A 22,033-nucleotide genomic window follows, 5' to 3' on the forward strand; every position below is an offset into this window, starting at 1 on the left:
GGTGTTAAAAATGATAAAGATAAAGATATTATCTTTGGGAAGGATACGGAGTAGAAGGCAGTGTACTATTTACATAAACGGTCGACGGAATCTAGGATCCAATTTTTAATAAGTTGCTTCGTCCTTGTTCTTTTTTAGCGCCAGTCTTTTTCCTTTTTTTTTTATAAATAAACAAATAATTACTAAATATACATACAGAGAATTAAGATTAATAGGGTATACCGTTCGAATAACGGAATAATCGTGTGTACGTAGGCTTAATGTTATGTGCTTGTTATTTGTTTTTTTTTTCATTTTTTTTTCTTTTTTTCTTTTATTGCCGTTGTAACACTGTTGCTTTTGTTCTAATTAAGATAATTTGTTTCCTTGGTAATCCGTAACAGGATAAGAAGATCGAGAATCTAAAAACCATCTATAAAACGTCGCGACGTGTGTCTACGATTAAACATTATTATTTACAACGAACGTTCAGCGTATTTTTAAGGGTACATATAATATAACATATGATGACCGATTAAAAATCTTTCTTCGTTAATTATTAATAATCAATCGCAAATTTTTTTTTTATGACGATTCGTACGTGAATTATTTCCATAAAATGACATCTATATTATACAGAATAAACTTATCATATTAGTCCTCTGCTATATGTCGAACATGTCGAAAAATTAATACCTTCGAAGTGCGTGCATTTAAAAATTTATTTATATATAAAAAAAAAGGAAGAAAAAGAAAAAATAAATTACTTTCAGACATGTTCGTCGAGTCGTCGTATACCAAAAGATATCTCGAATCGATTGTTATCACGATCTCGAGGCAGTGGTGAAGAATGATCGAGAGAAAGATATATATGGAAACAATCGAAAGTTGTTTCGAAGATCGTTGGACAATCGCCGTCATCTTTGAAAATTTTTCTTTGAGTCCATGATCGTAAGGTAAAGGACTTTGTATACTTTGGGACAAGGAATTAGTTAATATCCAGAGAAATATGATTTATAACTAAATATACATGGCACGTTGATCGACCGTATAATAGGCCGAAATTCAAGGTCACACATATATATATATATATGTAATAATATATATATATATATATATATATATATATATATATATATATACATACATATATTATATTAAGGAGAATTATATTGTTTCGTCACGAAAATGCATCGCGCAAACACTAGTCAATGACAATATAAGTTAAGTATAATCAATGGCAGTTTGGCCATTCGTTACTTTACATCTTTCCGTTGTTTATCGTTTTAACTTTCAGATTGAACGTTCTGATGTTTGATAGTTCGAGTACCGAAACCTTTAAACAACTTTCTCTACTCCTATCATTCGACATTTTCTTTCTTTTCTTTCCTTTCCATTATCTTTTTTTTTTCTTATTACAATCATACGTTTTTAAGATAGTACTCGATATGTCTATTAAATATGTATAATAAAGAGAGCCATAAATCTCGTTGAAATAATTTCTCAAAAAAAGAAAAAAAGAAAAAAAAGAAACAAAAAGAAATTGTCGTATATAATATCCTATATACACACATATTATTTTGGACGATTTGAGTACTTGCTTAAGATAAGACCGAGACTTTTGGCAGGCGATATGCGTTTGGATTACTCGAAGATCCTCTTTAGTGATCGAGTTGATAATATCGGTATCTATTTTATCGACTTTCGAGTAACCAAATACTGGGACACATTCGATTAAGTTTTTTTACTCGCAAAAGAATCCCTAAGTTCCTAATCGGAGCAAGGTGACTTTAGCGAGGGAACACGTTGTTTTATCTATATAAAAATCGTCAAAAGAAAGATTTCAACAAAAAATAAAAGTAAAAAGAGAGAGCGTCTCTCAGTTTCCAGACCTCGACGATCGAACGAGATCCAACAAGCAAACGATTCAATCATTCGTTTGGAAGGATCGATCGTAGGGTTTATAGGCAATACTATTCAAAAGCCATAACCCAATCGATTGGCGAGGCCGGCGACGGATCAGAGATTCTCGTTATCCTCATCGTCCTCACCACCGTGACTCTCATCGCTATCTTGCCGGTCTACTGCAACGAAAATGGCTACGAAACCTTTGAACGATATCGTGTCGTCCGTTCGAAATCGTACGAGAAGTGCCTCGCTCGTCGATACATAATCAGTTTTATTCTGAAACAAAGCCATCAGCTGTTAGTCCAAATATGGTTTTTCATATTAATTAAAACTAATTAAAACTAATTAAAAGTAATGAAATTAAGAAACTTTGGTTTAACTAAAACTAATTAAAACTAATGGAAATGAAAGAAAGTATGTATATATATATATACCAAGTTTCCACAGAGTCGACCAAAGGATGGATTGGATGCATCCAAACCGGAGAATATCTCAACGAAATCGTAACCACATTCGCTTTGATACTCCAATTGGAAGGAGAAGAAAGACAGGTGAACGTTCTTGCCGATTGGTGCTTCGATAGTCCAATCACAATCGGTTCCATGATCGTAATTACTATATCCGTATCTGACGTGCGAGTACAGGTGTTTTACCTTATCCGTCGCCATCAAGTATCCTCCGCACGCTAAAAGAAAAAGAATGACTTTCGAACGTCGAAGAAGAAACTACTTGGATAATGACTGTTAACCTACCAGTACTGTGTATAGCTTGGAAACCTTTTCTTTGGACGGAGGCATCGCTCTTGAAGATCATGTACATCTGATTACCAGTCGCTGAAATCGGATGAGGCTCCTTAGTACCACAAAAGCGACCTAACGTGTGACTTTCTGGTGAATCCCCATCGTAAATGGCGATGTGATCGTAAGCACATTCTTGATGGGACTCCATCTCAAATACTTTGAATACCTACGAGAATATAAAGATCCATTTAAATGTAAGCCCCCGAAATTCGTTGAACATATATAGCTATCTTTTCGTGATCTGTGTCCCTTGAAAGTCATAAAAATGTAGACCGACCAGTTTGATACGATGTCCCGGCTTGGTAGTGAAGTGCCAAACACAGTCCTTCCGGCCAGGATAATACTCAGGAAAATTGGGCGACGTAATGGTGCCTACGGGCGCCGTAATCTCGTACTTGCAGCCACCCTCTTTACAATCGTGGCCATTTTCATGAAGTGTAAAGCCATTGTGGCAGGAACACTGATAGGAGCCTATCGTATTCTTACACTCGTGCTGACAACCACCATTGTTATTCGCGCACTCATCCATATCGGTGAAAAAGACTGCGGCGAAGCCTGTCTTCTGCACACTGAAAAAGTTTACGAGCAATAAAAGTTTTGGTATATTGGAAAAAATGATACATGAAATCTATTCGTCGATCATCCAACCTGTTATCTGATGTGAATACGATCCTCATAGAGTTGCCTTCCGATGTGATCATTGGTGGTAACCTAACACCACAGAAAATGCCATGTTTCCTCAGAATATCGTCACCGAGTTTACTAGCTATTTCGAGAGAATCATATTCGCATTCTTGTTGATAGGCATTGTTGCCTTCGAGATCGAAATGAGTGAAATTTAAAGTGATACGATATTGCGGTGGTGCTATAATCTCCCAAATACAATTTTTGTTTCCTGGATAAGTCTCCGGGAAAGATGGACTCGTGATCGTGCCATTACTATCGTCAAAAATACCACCGCATGCATCTGAAAGGTTTCAATATATTGGTTTAATCTCAACAGAAAAATTATGTAGATCAATAGCGGACTCACCTTCGCAATGTTTCCCATCAGAATGCAATTCGTATCCGATTTTACAAGAGCACTCGAATCCACCAAGAGTATTTATACAATCATGTTCGCATCCATGATTGGTCAACTCGCACTCATCGAATTCTAATAAAAAAAAAAAAAAATGACTTTTTGAATACTTAACAAACAGATTATTTTATTAACTATCGATGATATCGATGAAAACATACCTTTCATGAAAGTTGCCGAGAATCCAGCTTTTTGTACGGATCCATCGCTAACGAATTTAACAAGCAATTTATTCCCGGTAGATTTGATGTCAGGTGGTATTTTATAGCCACAATAAACTCCGATCAAAGGGGAATCGGCATTGTGACCATCGCGTACTTCGACATAGTCATAGACGCAATTGTCGTGATTTTCGATCTCGAACGATTGAAATTTCAGAGCGACCTGATAATCCTGCGGCACGGAGAGTCTCCAAACGCATTCTTTACTAGACTGATATTCTTCAGGATAATTAGGTGACTCCAAATGACCAACGCCATCCAATTCGACATCACCACCACAGACAGCTTCGTAACTCGCCGTAAAACCACGATGCCCGCTTTGACGTTCGGAAGTAACGTAAGTTACGAGCATACGACTTCCGGTAGATACCACTGGCTCATGGATCTTGCCACTCCCGCAAAAACGACCTACCAATCGCATAAACGTTCGTATTTTCGAGATCAAAGGGAAACTTTTCATGGATTATACACTTTGTTACCTCGACGAATGAAGCCGCGATATAGCACTTTAATTACAGTTAATGACGAGACACAGAGAAAACTTTAATTTCCATTAGGAAATTGAATTCCATGGGCTAATTGATACGAGTCAGTGAAATTGGCAGGTTATTGGAATCGAATCGCGATGCGAAGAGCAATTTATATTTCTTGTATATTACCATATGCTTTTTGTCAAACGATTAACGATTAATTTCAAACGATCAGATGAGAAAATTATACCTACCTAGTACATGACTTTTGTACCAATAACCATCACGAATTTCGAGATAATCGCTACGGCAATAATCGCTCTTAAAGATGTCCAAGGACGTGATGTTCAGAACGATTCTTTCTCCGTGCGTAGCAGTGATCCTCCACTCGCATCGTTCTCCATCGATTGCTGGAGAACTGTTAGGGTGAGTTGGTGAACCAAAGCTACCGCTGTTTTCTTGGAAAGTCCTACCACATTCTAGTCGATTGATAAAAAAGAAAGAATCCTTATTAACATCCTCCCATTGTGTGATTTCTTTGAACGATCAGTTCCAAGTATTCTTACTGTAGCATTTGTAAAGAAGATTCGTTTGAGCGATGTCACCCTCGCTTAGTCGTATCCTTTGGCCGATCTCAGGTCGTTTCTTTCCGTGATTCTCTATAGGTAAAATCGTGTCCAAATAAATGCCCTTGGAGAATGTATTCTTGGCGTAATGCATGATGGAATCGTAATCGTATGGCAGACCCAACGAGTTCACTTCTTCATCAGTCAGTTTATTAAAGTTATATTCCTGACCTGAAAATGATTAATAGCTATTGTTTCCAGAATGTTTACATAGAATATGCGGTTCATATTTTGATCAGGTAAAATCGAACGAATATTAACTCAAACATGGAGATAAAGATCTCATACGTTTATACGCTAAACCAATATCTATCTCTGAAATAATAACGGCAATGGTTCGATCAAACTTATACAGTAACATTTAACCTACCACCACCGTGACATTAATCGAGGGACGATCGGTGCGTTATCCAACTTGCGAGCAAATATTACAATACTCCCTACCATTCTAGCTTCTACGTTGTTAAGGATTACCGAGATTTGCCGTGTGCCTTGCCACAAATTGGCCCATTTATCTACCGCGCAAAGTCATTTGCCACGAAGGCAAACTCGATCCCATTGTTAGTGATCCCTTCTCTCCACTTCAGCTCTCGGGACATCTTTCCTCGCTTAAACGTTGCTCCAGTCACGTACGATGTACATCTACGCTTGGATAAATCCGGTTGCACGTTCACCAAACATGGTGCGTTTAGCTATTTGAATGTCCCGTCAATGAGTATGAGGAGAATATCGAGAAATTCGAACGTAGCCCGAAGTAACGATTTTCCAAATGTCTCGATGATGAATTATGTGCGTATGTATATATATATATGCATTTTAAAAATTTATCGTCATCGTTAATTTTAGTTCACTAGACTGTGAAAAGTGAGTATAATTCTTTCTACGACGGCCGGACGAAATAGCTATTACGGAGAAATTGGAAAAAATGGAACACGCTCAGCCTAATCTGATCCGATCGAAATTAAATTTCACACCTTTCTCTCTCTCTCTCTCTCTCTCTTTCAAGCTTTGACCTCTCCTTCCGTTTAGAATCAGGACGAGCCGATGGACCCTATCGTATAATTGCGATACGCTACGAGCGCTTTTGCAAATAATCGTGTTAATTAGACAGGACGCTCTATCGGCTTTGCACGAAATTGAAAGCTCGCCCTCTGGAAGGTTCCACTTACTCACCGCTCATGATGTTGTCGCGAATGATTTGTACGTGTCGATCTCGATCCGGTCTAGTGTGTTCGTGCCAGAAGCCAACGACGTGGCCCAGTTCATGAACGACTATACCGAACTTGTCACAGTTTTTTCCGATACTGATTGCTTGCGGTCCGTTACCTCTTTTCCCAACGAAGGAACAGCATCTGGAAATGGCGTAAAGGAGAAACACAAAGATATAAGTCAGAGGAATGTATTATCGGAAATAGATTTGCACGTATAACTAATGTTTTCTATCGGTTTATAATCAAATCTTATGATACGTGTATAAATATGTGAGAATGCACCATCCGGACTGTATAAAATATAATGTTTAATACTTGCATATTTTTTACAACAATTTCAGACTATTTTTTATCATTTTTTATTTTAAAATGCATCTCATTCTTAAAATTAAATTTATGTGTTCAGACAAAAGATGGCGAATTTTTTAAATTACTCCTGTATTTTGAATGATAGCGTTTGCTTTTTAATCGACATTTCGAATCGAACTATTTATTATTTTATTCAATGATTTTATTACTTTACATAAATCTGATGATATATGTGAATACGTGAGAACGTTAAATACGAAAGTACCTAAATAAAACGTGCCAATATTTTATTTTATATGAAAACGTCTCCTCTTAATCGTTTTTTGAACTTAATATTTTATTGAAATATTCGTTATTTTATCGAATAATCTTACCACTGTATATACACTACTGTATATACATGAGAACATAAACTACGAGGAATAAAAAATAAAGCATAACTATAACTTGTCTCTATTCTATTTTAAATAAAAATATCTTTCTTTTAATCGTTAAACCTAACATTTCATTTAAGTATTCATTATTCTATCAAATGATTTTAATCCTGTAAGTTAATCTCAGAATATGTATGAGCACGTGAGAATGGAAAATCTGAACATGATACATAATATAGAAAATACATTCATACTTTCTATGTGTCGTAAGTATTTTAAATAAAAATATCTCTCTTTCTCTTTTTCCTTTTCTTTCTCTTTTTTCTATAATTTCTAAACATAAGCCATTTTATTGAAAGATATTTATTAATTTATAAAATGATTTTACGATTGTTAAATAAAACGAGACAAAGATGAAAGGAACTCACCCACAGGGTCTCTCCGTGAAAAGAATATAATTAGGATGTTCTCGTGGTACTCTTTCGACGAACTTGACGCAAGTAAAGTTTTCCCAATGTCTCATGGCTTGCTTGAAAAGTGCTTTGTGAGCTCCGGAAAAGTTACCATCGATCTCGTAAGGTATAACACCATGATCCCAAACACGTTCCTTTCTCGCAGTCGCGGCTCTACGATTTCTTGTTGGAAAATCGTGGACTAGAGATTTGGTGCCACGCTCGTTGTTCGCGAGATATTTCGGTTTGTGGTCCATGTCGTAAAACTCGATGGACCGTAGTCGTCTATCGTGGAGCGAGACGACCTCGTCCGAGACATCGTTCGCCGTGTCCTGGGGCAAAGGGACAACCAACCGTCGGTGATTTCGTCGTCGAGATCCTCTGGAAAATGACGAGGATATTGGTCGGTTATTTCAGACGAAAGAATCGCAAATTTATGACGGCCTTGATCGTTACCAGTTTTATCTATTGCACTTTTATCATTCCTGTTAATTTCTTCCTCTTATCGATTGTTTTAAGAAAGAAAAAAATAATAAATTAAACATCAATGGTGTTACCAGGTCAACTAAATTCGATTATTTTTAATTATCAAGAATTTTCTTGCTTGATTATTATGAACATGGTCTAAGTCATACTACATACATACATACATACGTATATACATATATATATGTTTGTGTGTGTTTAAATTTATAATTTAAATTATTTATACATGTATAATATAAATATAAAATATATATATTTATACACATATAAAATTATACATTAAAAAAATAAATATATAGATATATTGTTAGAATATAGATCACCCAGTTAATTCTCACCAGTACAATCGTTTAATTAAACGAGTAACAAATTAGTACGTAAATTGTAAACGCACCTGTGAGAAATTTATATTTCATTCTACATAGCACATTCTCTGTTCAAGGCGGATTTACTTGCCTTTCCCGTTCCTTCTGTTTCTTCGACGACCAAGAAGGAAGTCGTGAATCTAATCGGAGAAAGTTCTCGAGCTAGAAAATAATACTTAGGAAAATGAAAGGAAAATGAAGGTGGTTGTAATCGAAAGGGGAATTTGATTAAATGTTTGAATCGTGAAATACGAAATTAATGTTTCTGTAAAATGTCGAGTCTCTCACAAAGGAGATGAAAGAAAGAAGGAAAGAAAACAAAAATATGATACGATGTTTCTTTTTCCCAGCATCCTGCAAAAAGATTTTTTTTTTTTTTCTTGGAAGAGCTTGCAACAAAACGAGACTTAATGCATGAATCGAACGTGTCGTGGCTCCGTGGTTTTTTATGATGCTTCGACGAGTCTTAGGGGTAGGGATGAAAGAGGGAATGAAATTGCTATCGCGGCAAATGCGCTTTTCATAGCTCTACCGGCGAATAAATTCGAAAAGAAGATAGGCAGAGAAACGAGTCGAAAAGACCCAGTCAGTGTCGATGTACATTCGAGAGATATAAATAAAAAAGTAAGCGCAGGGGTTGAAAGAAAAATTATCAAGCAACTATCATTTTCCCATTTCTCTTTTTTCATCTTTTTGATTATTCTCTTCTAGGTGATTATTGCTGTCCTAGATTCAATGAAGCCTGCATTTCACTCCGTCCTTCGTTCTTTTTTTTTTTAATGTAATTAATTTTCTTTCATAGAAATACTTAAAGCGTCTCTCTCTCTCTCTCTCTCTCTCTCTACCTATCAATCTATCTATTATATATATATATATATATATATATATATATATATATATATATATATATATATATATATATCCTTTACAATATCGATATATATATTTATGTATATTCTTTTAACTTCACGAAAAACAAAATTTATGATTAATATATTTATCTTTGAAAGAAATGATTTAGATTTAAGATATATTGCAATATTATTACAAGCAATAGAAATATTTAAAATATTTCAAATTAGATCAAATATCTTTGTGCAGTTATTAACAAAATTATCATATACAATAAATTTCTCAATAAATATTCAACAAAGCAACTTTAAATTCGTAAGGATTACATCTGGATTGGAAACAAAAAATTTTAGGTAAAATTATATATTGAATAAATAAGATAAACATTTAACTATATCCTTGGATTAATTCGTTCAATTTATCGCGAACACAAATACGGAAGAAAAATGTAGAAAAAAGAAGAAAATGAGAAAAAAGAAAGAGCAAAAAAAAGAGAGAAAAAGAAAGAGAGAGAAAGAAAGAAAGGATGTAAAAAAAAGAATACGCGGAAAGAAATAAAAAATAGAGGGTAATCGTGCTGGTGGTGGTTGAAGGCAAGGGGTGGGTGGTCGACACTTTGAAAAATAATTCTCTCCCCTCGCGTAAACATTGGACTAAAGTGCGTAGCTCTCGCGCGTACGGCGGCGGCAGTAGCAGCAGTGCCAGTGCCTATCCCTCGTTTATTAGTACTAATTACCGCGTGAGCGTAATTCTCTCGCAGCCACCCCGTCCGATAGCAAAACGAGAGAGCGAGAGAGAGAGAGACAGAGAGAGACAGAAAAAGAGAGAGAGAGAGAGAAAGAGAGAGAGAGAGAAAGGAAGGAAAAGGGAGGTTCATTCTCTCTCTCTCTCTCTCTCTCTCTCTCTCTCTCTCTTCCTTCTCTCTCTCTCTCTCTCTCTCTCTCTCTCTCTCTTCCCTCTCTCTCTCTCTCTCTCTCTCTCTCTCTCTCTCTCTCTCTCTCTCTCTCTCTCTCTCTTTCAACCCCTCTGGGTCTCCTCGAGCGACAGTGCGCCGGTAGTCAGCCTGCGAGTTTCTGAATCGGTACGGCATTACAATTAATTAACGAGCTGCACTCTCATGAGTTTCGTTAAGGGAGCGTTCACAACGTCGTCTTAAATGAGAACGTTAACCGATACAAGAAACTCGTAGTGAATATCTTCGTAAACATCTTAAATGATTTTTATCGGTATTATTTTTTATCGTTATTGTTTTTCTTTTTTTTCTATATTCTTCTTTGTTATTTTTAAATACAACAACTGCGACGATTTCATCGACGGATTGATTCATAAATACGTGACATTATAAGTAATGAATTCGTTATAATTCACGAATGAATTCTTTATGAATTTTTTGTTTTCAACCTTTCGTAATTTTCTTCTTCTTTTTTGGTTTTTATTTTATTTTATTTTATTTTATTTTATTTTATTTCTTTCATTTTTGACGGCGAGCTTACATCGTTTTTGTTGAAAGAAAATGGTTTCATCGCGTTCGCGTATCCGTGTGGATGATCTCGCGGATTAGAACAAAAGAAAAAGAAAAAAGGAAGAAGAACGGAAAACAAAAATACAAAAAGGAACGCTCGACGCTTCTAGTTGGTACGATTTACGCGCGAAAAAATGCGTGAGAAAAGGAGAATCTTTTTTCTCTTTTTTCTTTTTTGTCCCCAGCCACGTGGGCAAGGGAAACGCGTGAAGAGAACGCTTGCGTTGCTCCAATTTTTTTTTCCTCTTTTCTTTTTTCTTTATACTTTTCTTCGCGTGATCGTCATACATACATACACACATACGTGCGAGAAGCAGCACGATAAGAGCAAAAAAGGAAAAAAAGAAAGGAACAAGAAAAGAGGAAAAAGAGAGAGGAAAAAAAATTGAAAAATCTATCATTGACGAGAAAAAAAAAGAAAAAGAAAAAAAAAACAGAAAAAAGGATCAACAACAAAAAAAGAAGTAATCGGAATAACGTAGAATCGTTTGCAAGGCGACAATAAACGGGACGATTATTCCCGACGATTAATAACTCCCGATATTCCGTCGTTCGTGTTCCGTTTTCGCGCGGGATGTTTAAATCGCAGGAGATATAGCGCTATCGTCAAACAATGAATCTGTAAATAGGAATATCGGATCTCTCGCGTAGCCTTGCTGCTGACAGCATCGCCTGACTCGATGTATAATATAGGTATATGAATGTACATAGATATGTATGTACGTATAACTTGGGTGAGATGAATAGCGAATATTTCAGGAACGTCGACATTGGTAACAGAGAGAGAGAGAAAAAGAGAAAAAGAGAGAAAGAGAGAAAAAGAGAGAGAAGGGGGAGATATATAGTGCGAACTGGTTGTCCATTAAATGTGTTTTTTTTTTAATTTCTTTTTTTATTAGAACAATGGAACGTTACGGTGTAGCGTGGCAAACAATGGAGTAATATTCTAACGAGAATCAACGAGGCATTGTGGTAATTGGAATCGTGCCAATGTCCTCGGTAGTACTATTCCTTCTCAATGGGAGAATTGAATTTTTTAACATTTCCATGTATAATTGTACTTGAGGATGGGATAAAGCAAATCGAAATGAATATTGAATTTTTATAGAATTTCTAAAGCCTATGAGAAAGGCTTTATAGACCTATCGTACGCATATGTAGATACATATGTATGGATCTATCTATGTACGCGATAGGATACATACGTGTCGATCGATCGTAAGAGAATGTAAATTTTAAAACAGTCCTTCATCAATCGTTTCGATTTTCTCTACGAAAAATGAGAAAGAAAAATTCATCTCTAGTCAGCAGATTTTTTGAGCAAAAAAAGAACTGACAAAGACCGATGACGTTGGTTGCTTGTTTTCTATTTCCTTTTTCTACGACTGGCCGATATCAAAAATCGAACGAAAGGAATATGTAGATAGAAGTACGATGAGTTACGAAGGCCTATCCATGGCTGAATGGAACATGCTATTCGCTGAATACGGAATTTCTTTCGGTGATCTCGATAAATCACTCGCCTTTCGGTCTCTTGCACTTTTCTCTTTCTCTACTTCGAAAGACGGGGAGTTAAATAAAGAAAGAGATCCAGAGAACGAAAAGAGAGAAAAATAAAAAGAGAGAGAGAGAGAGAGAGAGAGAGAGAGAGAGAGAGAGAGAGAAAGAAACTAAGGAAGGGTGTAAAAGTAGAAGTAGGAAAGATACAGAAATCGATAGGATGAAGTTACCTCGGTAGTACGAACACCTTTGTCGACGAGCCTTCTCACCCTTGACACTCTTGAAAGAGAGAAAGAGAAAAAGAGAGAGAGAGAGAGAGCGACAAAGAAAGAAAGAGAAAGATAGAAAGAATGAGTAACGCTTAAACCCCGATGAGATTGTTCCCCTGGTAAGATTAATGTGACTTAGTCTGTACTTTAATTCGATACCTCGAACCGGCCGGCGGCACTTTCGAGACGGACCTTGAGAGATGACCTTGCCTAAGAAGGGTCTTGCCGTCGACAGCTGGAACTCACTCGATGAAGGGAGAACGCGTTTTCTTCGCTCCTAATCCCTCCCCTAACCCTTTAAACGTGTGAAACTTCCTTGCCGATTACTCGGCAAGATTTATAATCATGTTGGAGTACGAGAAAGCTCAGGAAGACAAATTATGCTCGATAATTTGAAATACCTTTTTCTTTAGATAGAAGATGGATCATTCGATCTATCATCGATTAGTATTTGTATAAGTAATCGAGTTCCTACAATTGAAGAAATATATAAGAAATGAGAGAATAAACAAAAATTCTTTCAGTATGCGAAAAAGAAGTTAATTCTTGACGATTTTTCTCCTCTTTGTGTCTTTTTTTTTCTTCTTCTTTTCTTTATTCTTTTTATCCCAATAATTCTTCTCTATTCCCTTCGTATCGTCTTTCGTAATTATTCGATAATCCTCCAGCTGATCCTAATGATAGTAAGCATCGTATAACTTTCGCGCTCGTTACCGCAATTTCGTTATCTCACGATTTATCAACGACAAAAGGGAGAGTCGGTAGCCTGACAGTCTGATCCTCTTCGGAATTCTCTTCGGGAGCTTCATTGGAGAATCACTACGTGATCGTGTTTCACGGGGTTGGATACAGGCCGTAAACAGGCGCTTTCGTGAACCCGTCGACGATGAACACGTACAGAGGAGAAACCCACATAAATGCGTCTACCTACTACGAGAGAGATACGTTACGTCTATCCACTCGCGCGTATCCCTTTTGGGTTTCCACCTCTCTCTTCCTCTCTCTCTGTCTCTCTCACTCTCTCTTCCTCTTCCTCTATCTCTTTCTCTATCTCTTTCTCTGTCTCTTTCTTTCCATTATTTGTTAGGGGTTGATGGTCCAGGAACACCTATGCAACTTCTCGTTTTGTATACACATAGACACGTGTATACATACATACGTACATACATACATGCATAGATACCATATATCTTGTCATTCTCATCGATAGATGTAATATTATATAAATTATTGTAAAAAATAGAGAGTGAGCCGATAATAAGAATTTTTCTTTCATCTAGTGGATGAAACGCGAGTCAATGGCCGTGTCAAAAGCGGAGAAAGAGGAACCGAGCAGGTGTTCGACGTTAAATCCAGTCGGCGAGAAACATAGAGAGCTACTATGAGAGAGGGAGAGAGAAAGTGAGTGTGAGAGAGAGAGAGAGAGAGAGAGAGAGAAAGAGAGAGAGAGAGAGAGAGAGAGTAGTAGTAGTAGGTATAGGATCGACGTACCTGATCGGGGGTGGAGCGTTGCCGATGCTGACAGGTTATTGGCAGTTCGAGGGCTGAAAATGCTCGGACGGCAGTATCGGACCCCATTTTCCAGCTTTACGATGACGGCCATTGTTATTGGCATCGCCGGTTGGCTCTACCACCGGGAAGACGGGTGGTAAGAGGAAGAGGGTGGATTGGAAGAGGGTGACTGAGCAAGTATATATACATTTATAGTATATATATATATATATATATATATATATATATATGTATGTATGTATGTACTTTATTCACGTGTGTATACGTATCTGTGTCTACGAGAACGAACGTGCCACGAGTGTAGTCACGTGCTCGATTTAATCGTTCCCACTGGAATTGGGTTAGGTACGCCAAAAAATTAACGACAAATCCGTTCTCTGCACTCCCTTACCCTCTCTTTCTTTCTCTTTCTCTCTTTTTTTCTCTCCCTCTCTATATCTTTCTTTCTTTCAATCTTTCTACCTAATATCTTTGAAAAAAGCACTTCGAGTAGGCTCTTCGTCGTTCGACTTTTACCGATCGTTCGACCGTATATATATATATATATATATATATATATATATATATATATATATAAAAAGAGAACAAAAAAAAAAGCACAAGGACAATAGCTCTGCGTGTGACAGGATATTCTCGAACAAAAAAGAAAATTTGTTGCTGACGTAAACTAGAAATTAATGATCCGCATCCTTGGCTTGACGTAATTAGGATCCGTGGCTTCTCCGATTGCAAGAGACGTACGGAGTTGGAGGCTGAGTGCGGTTAACTTTGATAATTCGGTAAAATCTATTACGTCTCGCGTCTAATGGACTTAACTTCTGACACGAGAGTCACCCTAGTAGTTTCCTCCGTGGACTCACGATGAACGCGTATCTTCGACATAACTTTGACAAACTCTCCAGTCAGCTATCAGCCACGAATCTCTCTTTCTCTTTCTCTCTCTCTCTCTCTCTCTCTCTCTCTCTCTCTCTCTCTCTTCCTTCTGGATATTTTCGTCATGTTGAAGTTCGAAACTTGTTGGAGCAGTTTGCGTCAGAAAGTGTTGAGTTATTTTTTCGCTTAAGTTTTTTCTTGACTCTTTCTTTTTTTCCTTTTATCTTTTTTTTCTCTTCTTCTTTTTTATACAACAACACGAACTGTTCCAAACACGTTTATTATCTTTCTGAGGTTCTCGAGTCGAAGATAAATTAATCATATTGAAAAATATTCATTTTAATATACTTAGCAACAGTAAACATACCTTCTACGATGATGACGACGATGACGTTGTTTCGATCTATCCTGTGTCGTTGATTCTGGCCTGATCGTAGAAGTATAGCCTCCTATTTCTTCGATGTTCCCTTCTTGAGCATTTCTAGTCTTTGTTGTTGTCGAACCGATCGAAGAATCTATGTCATCGGGTAGTTTTAGAGTGGTTTGCTTGATCCTACCTTCTCCGATATTTGAAGTTTCGGTCATCGTCAGATAATTCTGTCGATGAGCCGAGTGTCTCTTTTTCGCTGGGAGAGTCGTAGATTCTAATCTGAACGAAATAAATATGTTCAATTGATGTTTATGACGAAAAAAATATATCATTTTTTACCTGATCTCAACACCCTCTTCCTTTATTTCAGGATTAGTATCTTCGTTCCTAACGTTGAAGCTAAATTCATCCTCGAATTCGCCACCCATGCTGTACTGATTGCGATCCACCATGATCGGCTCAGGTTTCCCTTGAGGGACCACGCTCTCTTCTTCTTCACGATGGGCCTCATTGTTTGTGTCGTGCTCGTTTTTGAACTGTAGTATCTCTGTGGAGAACGTATCATTTGATATTATCTTTTATTGATTCGGATATAATTAAAGTATATGAGAAAAATTGATTACCTACCGGTAAGACCTTCCTCCTCGACTTGAAGACCTTCCTTTAAAACCTCCTCTCTATATTTTTCCAATTCCTCGAGGTACGACTTATTCAACTTTTGTTGTCGCCATTCTGTTTCGTACTTGATGTTGGGCAGTGCTATGTCACCGAGAAATCCACCTGGAATCAAAGGTTATTTGTTTTTTTTTTTAATTCATCTTGGGATATTATCGGAAATTTCTTGTACGACATTAATATTGAATCGTTCAGAAAATTTTTAGCTATAGTTCATAGAATTTTCATACGCTCATTTATATTCATTGATATTCCTATATAGATATATTTGACACACACACACACTTGTATTCAAAGTTTTCGAAACAGAGGTCAGATACCAGCGAAGGATTAATTTTAAAAGTTATCTCGAATTTCTAAAAAGAAAATAGGAAGGGATCTCGATCATGCGTGTATCTCATTCGTATACGGTCGAAAGCCTCCGTCGAATCTCCTGAAAAGTCGATCGCCTTTCCGAGACGGCGTTCCCGCAGGGATTGAACGTAGTATGGACCTATTATCGGTTACCATAAATCATCGAACGTGTTATCGGTCGAAAGAGAGTTTGCTCTGATCGTGGTTGTTGCGAACGACGTAAACAGCATCTCGGCCAGACTTTGCTATCTTCCACCGTGGCAGGAGAGAAAAACGGTACTCTGTTGGAGTCACGCGGATATAGTACGCCCAAGTGAGATAGATATAGAAAGAAAGCTAACTATGCAAATTCGATTTCGAATCTCGAAAACGAATAAGGAAATAACAAAAAACTTTTCTTCCCTTTTGATTGATACTATTCTTTTCGATATTTATAGATTTCCATTTGAAATTTCCCGCGTTATATCTTGCACGAGGAAAAGAAGACAACTTTTGCATACGAGTTAAGCGCATAAGCTTCTTCCACCGATAACTTTTTAACCTGTCAAAGGTCTGACTAAACGTAACTAAAGTTCGGATTAAAGGTACGAACCTGAGCAGCTCTTTTTCGATTGTTAAAGAAGATCTCGTTATACGATCGAGGTAGTTCGTTAGTTTGAAGATCGCGATAAAAAGAGGGCGAGAAAGCCAGCCAGGTTTTATCGAATTCCGTATCGACATCCCCCATTGGGATCTCGCAATAGTGGTTGTCTGGATGGGTGGTGGTCGAACGGGTGCTTCAAGAGAAGCCGTAATTAGATCGTTGGAAATGGAGAGGAATGAAAGAGAGAGAGAGAGAGAGAGAGAAAGAGAGGATGAGAGAAAAAAAGAGTGAGAGAGAGAAAAAGAAAGAGAGAGGATGGCTCGCCATTCTTTCTACTTTGTGCGAGTTCGTTAGTTAAGTATATACATACATATATATATATATATATACACACATACATACATATATATATATATGTATGTATCATTTTTTATTCGTTTGATCTTCTTTAGAGTGGCACTCTCTTGAACAGAAGAATCGAGGGAGACGCGATCATGCGATTTTCTACTATGAGATTCGGCATGTAACGAGTTTTATCTTTTCCTTCTCTCTCTCTCTATTTCTTTCGATTTAGAAGCTATCGAACAACTTAATCGAATAAAACCTAAGTGAGAAAGAAAAAAGAAAAGAAAAAGACTTTTGAAGAATTTCTTTCTACATTTTACCAATAACGTATCATCCTTTATCCTATATCATCTTACGTCCCAATCGGTTAGAAACTTTGTGCACTGTCAATGAAAAGAAGAAGAAGAAGAAGAAGGAAAAAAAATTGAAAAATGAGAAAGATGATCGTGGCAGGCAGCTGCTAGCGATCATAGATAATCACCGAACACACGCCTACAGACAGGATCATAAATTCTACGGGCAATGCAATGGTATTTCTCATGGCAGGGTACGTTATCGAGGATGAGGAGAGGGTACAGGATCGTAGGGATACCTTACCGAATGTCCTCAATCGATTTCCCTTAATTAACCCGATCCTATGACTCTCTCTCTCTCTCTGTCTCTCTCTTATACGCATACATAGATAGAACGGAAGGGAGTACCGATCGTATTGCTCGGAATATTCGCTCTGTGTGTACGAGCCGTAATGTTGGCGCGTGTCCCATTAGTCGCGTCGTATAATTTGTCGATGTGGAAATTAGCGGGACGCGTTCCGATATCGGCACGTCCCTATAACACGCCAAAAGGGCCACACGAGTTCGCCCTTTCGCCGTTAACGAGCACGAAATCGGCTGAATCCTCGTCGAGCTGCTGTTGCTGCTGCTGTTGCTGCTGCTGTTGGTGCTGCTGTTGGTGCTGCTATTGGTGCTGCTGTTGCTGTTGTTGTTGCTGCTGCTGCTGCTGCTGTTCCTGCTACTCCTGCTCTACGATGAATTCGCGAACGCTCGTAAATACTGGCCCGCTTGCGATTTTCCTGCGTACGCTCGTTCTGTTCGCGAACCATCAATCGCGTGTACGTGCAAGCCGTTCTGTTCTTGCGAGCTAGCTACACGATTTACGATTTGAGTCAATTCGTTCGACGTTTAGACAATGATTTTACGATCGGATCTTCTCCAACAAATTCGGAAGTATTTATCGTTAAATTTTCTCCCCTCCTTTTTTTATCTCTTTCATCGGATTAATATTAATAGTTTATGACATTGTATTTTTATGTTTGAAAAGAATGTCTCGTTATACTACTGATAGAATTTTAATAAGAAAATTATTTTATTTGTGAAATAATAGAACGACGATTATATTAATTGAGAAAATATACTTTTTATTATATTATATATAAACTTTTGTACTGATATAAGTATCCTTAGCAAATATGAAATAACCATTAAATAAAATAAAAATACGTTTGTGACGAGAAAATAAAATAAAAAATACAAACGTATAGGTGTATGATTTCAAATTTACATGACTTTATATAGGATTTATCGTAAAATTTAATTTTCGTTTGTTCGGCAACTATTTTTTAAGTTCATAAACAATACATTAGTTGTTATCGGTGATCATCTGCGATCACTAATTGTTTTTTCAATGGAACAATGATAGTTTCCAATGACCAACGATATACAATTTACAAATCAATCGAATATCTTATCGAATTACAAGTTTTACACAACGCAATTATATAACTAAATAATAGTGTAAAATGAAACGTGCTATCTAACAAATAATTTACTAATTATTTTAATTTCTGCAACAAATAGAACAAAATGATATTATAAATATACAAATGTTTATATGTACATGTTAATTATTTTTTGAAATATTAGCAATATTACAATTCATTTGTACATTTCTTGATTTTAAAGTAAACAAACATATTATTCTACAAACATTAAATTTTTACAGTATAGATATTTGTTCAACTTTTTGCAACTTCCGTAAGAAAAATTTTAAGTTTTTAATTGACTAACGAATCGTCAAGAATAATTGAATGCAATGCGGTCACGGATCACATCAGTGAAATAAGCACACTATTGATATAAGAGTCTAATCCTATTTAATTATAAGACACAACAATTTATCATTATCAGCTTATTGAATAATAATGAAAATTCTACCGTGACGGCAAGAAAATAGCCTGACAATTACATTAATTAACGTGTTAATCGTATTGGGAGGTTTAATTTTATCTTCATGGTTAATTTGAATAAGTAGCTGATTAATCGATCCGTATCTAAATTAATGAAAAGCGAGCGAAATATGTTCTCTCGTGTTCTCTCTCTCTCTCTCTCTCTCTCTCTCTCTCTCTTTCTCTTTCTCTCTTTGGTACGATACCATACTGATCTCTAATTAATTTTGTTAATCGATTTTTCAACGAGTATCGAGAGCACGTCGTAAGAGATCTATAGTATCGACGTTCTTATGAGAAGTGTAATAACCGTGATAGCAGGCGAGCTAGCGTTAATAAAAACGGATTTAGTTTTCTTCTTGTAGGAAGAAAGGTTTCGTTACGAGAACGATGCTGTAATTATTATAGAACAGGTTAAAGGTTAGCGATTATCGTAAAATCTTTCTCTCCTATTTTTGCTCGGATCTTTATGAGATCTTTTTTGTATACCTAAGTTCTTTGTGGATTTTTAAAAGATTAATATTTCTTTATACTTAATTATATATTTTTTTTATTAATTATATATATGTATATTTCTTATTTCTCTTTCTTTTTTTTTTACATAGTTATACTTACATTCTCTTTATACAACTATAAATTCTTTTAGCATACTGACCACGATCTTAACACCTTGTTTCGTTGGATGTGTTATGATCGCTGATTTATTAAAGTTCTATATAATATAAAGATTAATCTATTTATTTATGTTCAAACATTTCCTCAGTCAACATCTCGTAATCTAGCTAGGTAAATGGTTATAAATTTGAGATAGTATTTCAAACGTTAACTATGTTGATATATACATATATGCACATATATATATACATATATATATATATATATATATATATATATATATATATATATATTCTTTACGTTAATATCCCTTACGGTTAATTAATTAATTTTATATATACCGACTGTAAACACTAATCTGCAGTCGGAGCAACGAGCCAAAGGATGGCAGGAAACGAGGAAAAGAGACGAGAAAAAAAGAGAAAGAGAGAGAGAGAGGGAGAGGAAGAGAGAGAGAGAGAGAGAGAGAGAGAGAGAGAGAGAGAGAGAGAGAGAGAGAGAGAAATAGAGGGTGGACATTAACGAGGTCGAAATTGGTGAATTCGCGAGGACCTACTCTACCCCTGTCGCCTCACCTCTCACAAATACGACACCCTCGTCTGACGACTATCGAGAAGGGTTGGGTAATGGGAGGAGGACTCGCGGAACGTAGGTAGGTAGATAGGTAGGATCAAGCGAAGCGTGTACACGCTCACGTTCGTTTTCTCCCCTCCGTACCTGCGATTTATTAATTCACGCTGCCTGACGATGATTCATCGTATCTGCAAACGCCGGCGTTGTTGCTGCTGGTGCTCTGCAGCGACAGCAACACCAGCACCAGCACTAACACTAGCACTAATACCAGCACTAGCACCAGCACCAACAACACAACGTTTTCGTACGTGGTTCTCATACAGATTGGCCCTATACTATATCATCCATTAGAATAATAATTAATGGCACCGCTGACGAGCAATGCCGCATAGCATCGATAATGCAATGCATTATTCTTCTCGTTAAATCGTCGATTTATCGATGCCTACATCGATGAAATTCCATATCGAATTTTCGTTTATCGAGTTTACGACCTTTTCAGTTACGTTCCTTTCTTGTTTAGGAAATCATTGTCGTGTAATTTATTCATGGTATTGATGATGACGGTGATGATGATAATAACGGTGACGATTTTAGGATGATAACCCAACGTTACAAGGGACGATACTATACGATATTTAACAGTTCAACGATAGCCCTGAATCTATTGATAATAAATGATATATCGGCTAATGAAAATGCTATCTCTTTCTCTCTCTTTCTTTCTCTCTCTCTCTCTCTCTCTCTCTCTCTCTCTCTCTCTCTCTCTCTCTCTCTCTCTCTCTGTCTATATCATGATTTATCGTTATGAGATCGCGTGAATTTCTAACCCGTTTACGTTCACCAGATTTCTGTCAAATGCAAACCGCGTAATACCTAACCATCTCACTCTCACTCTCTTTCTCTCTCTCTCTCTTTGAACTGTCCCTTCAATTACTAGGATAACAACGTCAATCCTCTATCATTGTTCTAGTACTCGTCAGAAATCTCCTGTTAATTTCGACGAACAAATTTCTCGCGTCTTTCGCGTAACTTTCCGTTTGAAGATAAGAGAGAAAGGGAGAGAAAGAGATGATCATTCGAGAACTCGTTTTTCAACGAATCACGAGATAACGTTCTTTACATTATTACTTAGAGGTTTATCTTATGCCAGGGTAAGTGTTTAGTGGTCTGGAGAAAAGCCGAAAACGTCCGGTCCAGTTTGAATCCAACTCGTCGATATTCTCTCGACGGCTACTACAGCTTGTTATCAGAAGTCAAGGACAAGCTATCCTCGTGCATTCTTTTCAATTTCTCTTATCGTGACGAGTCATAATCGTTCAGATAATAATTTTCTCTAATATGTATATATATATATATATATATATATATATATATATATATATATGTATGTATGTATGTATGTATATATAGAGAAAGAGAGAGAGATTTATGTACGTATAAGATATTTATATATATATATATACATATATAGGTCAATAAGT

General features: G+C 36.6%; 1 protein-coding gene across 3 annotated transcripts in view; it reads right to left on the reverse strand.

The window, feature by feature from the left end:
- Positions 1-271: 271 nt before the first annotated feature.
- The window catches only part of LOC127061422 (bone morphogenetic protein 1), a 40,251-nt gene continuing 18,489 nt past the window's right edge, over positions 272-22,033 (reverse strand). For all 3 annotated transcript variants that reach the window (XM_050988265.1, XM_050988266.1, XM_050988264.1), the window contains 14 exons: positions 15,808-15,960; positions 15,520-15,727; positions 15,178-15,459; positions 7,408-7,812; positions 6,259-6,437; positions 5,026-5,256; positions 4,714-4,938; positions 3,930-4,397; positions 3,721-3,843; positions 3,336-3,654; positions 2,965-3,256; positions 2,640-2,853; positions 2,322-2,572; positions 272-2,163 (listed from right to left, as the gene is read on the reverse strand). In XM_050988265.1, coding sequence (XP_050844222.1) covers positions 1,999-2,163; positions 2,322-2,572; positions 2,640-2,853; positions 2,965-3,256; positions 3,336-3,654; positions 3,721-3,843; positions 3,930-4,397; positions 4,714-4,938; positions 5,026-5,256; positions 6,259-6,437; positions 7,408-7,812; positions 15,178-15,459; positions 15,520-15,727; positions 15,808-15,960 — 3,515 coding nt within the window. In that variant the 3' untranslated portion in view covers positions 272-1,998. The remainder of the gene's footprint in view (positions 2,164-2,321; positions 2,573-2,639; positions 2,854-2,964; positions 3,257-3,335; positions 3,655-3,720; positions 3,844-3,929; positions 4,398-4,713; positions 4,939-5,025; positions 5,257-6,258; positions 6,438-7,407; positions 7,813-15,177; positions 15,460-15,519; positions 15,728-15,807; positions 15,961-22,033) is intronic.

The sequence above is a fragment of the Vespula vulgaris genome, chromosome 2 (assembly GCF_905475345.1).
Source record: "Vespula vulgaris chromosome 2, iyVesVulg1.1, whole genome shotgun sequence".
NCBI lineage: Eukaryota > Metazoa > Arthropoda > Insecta > Hymenoptera > Vespidae > Vespula > Vespula vulgaris.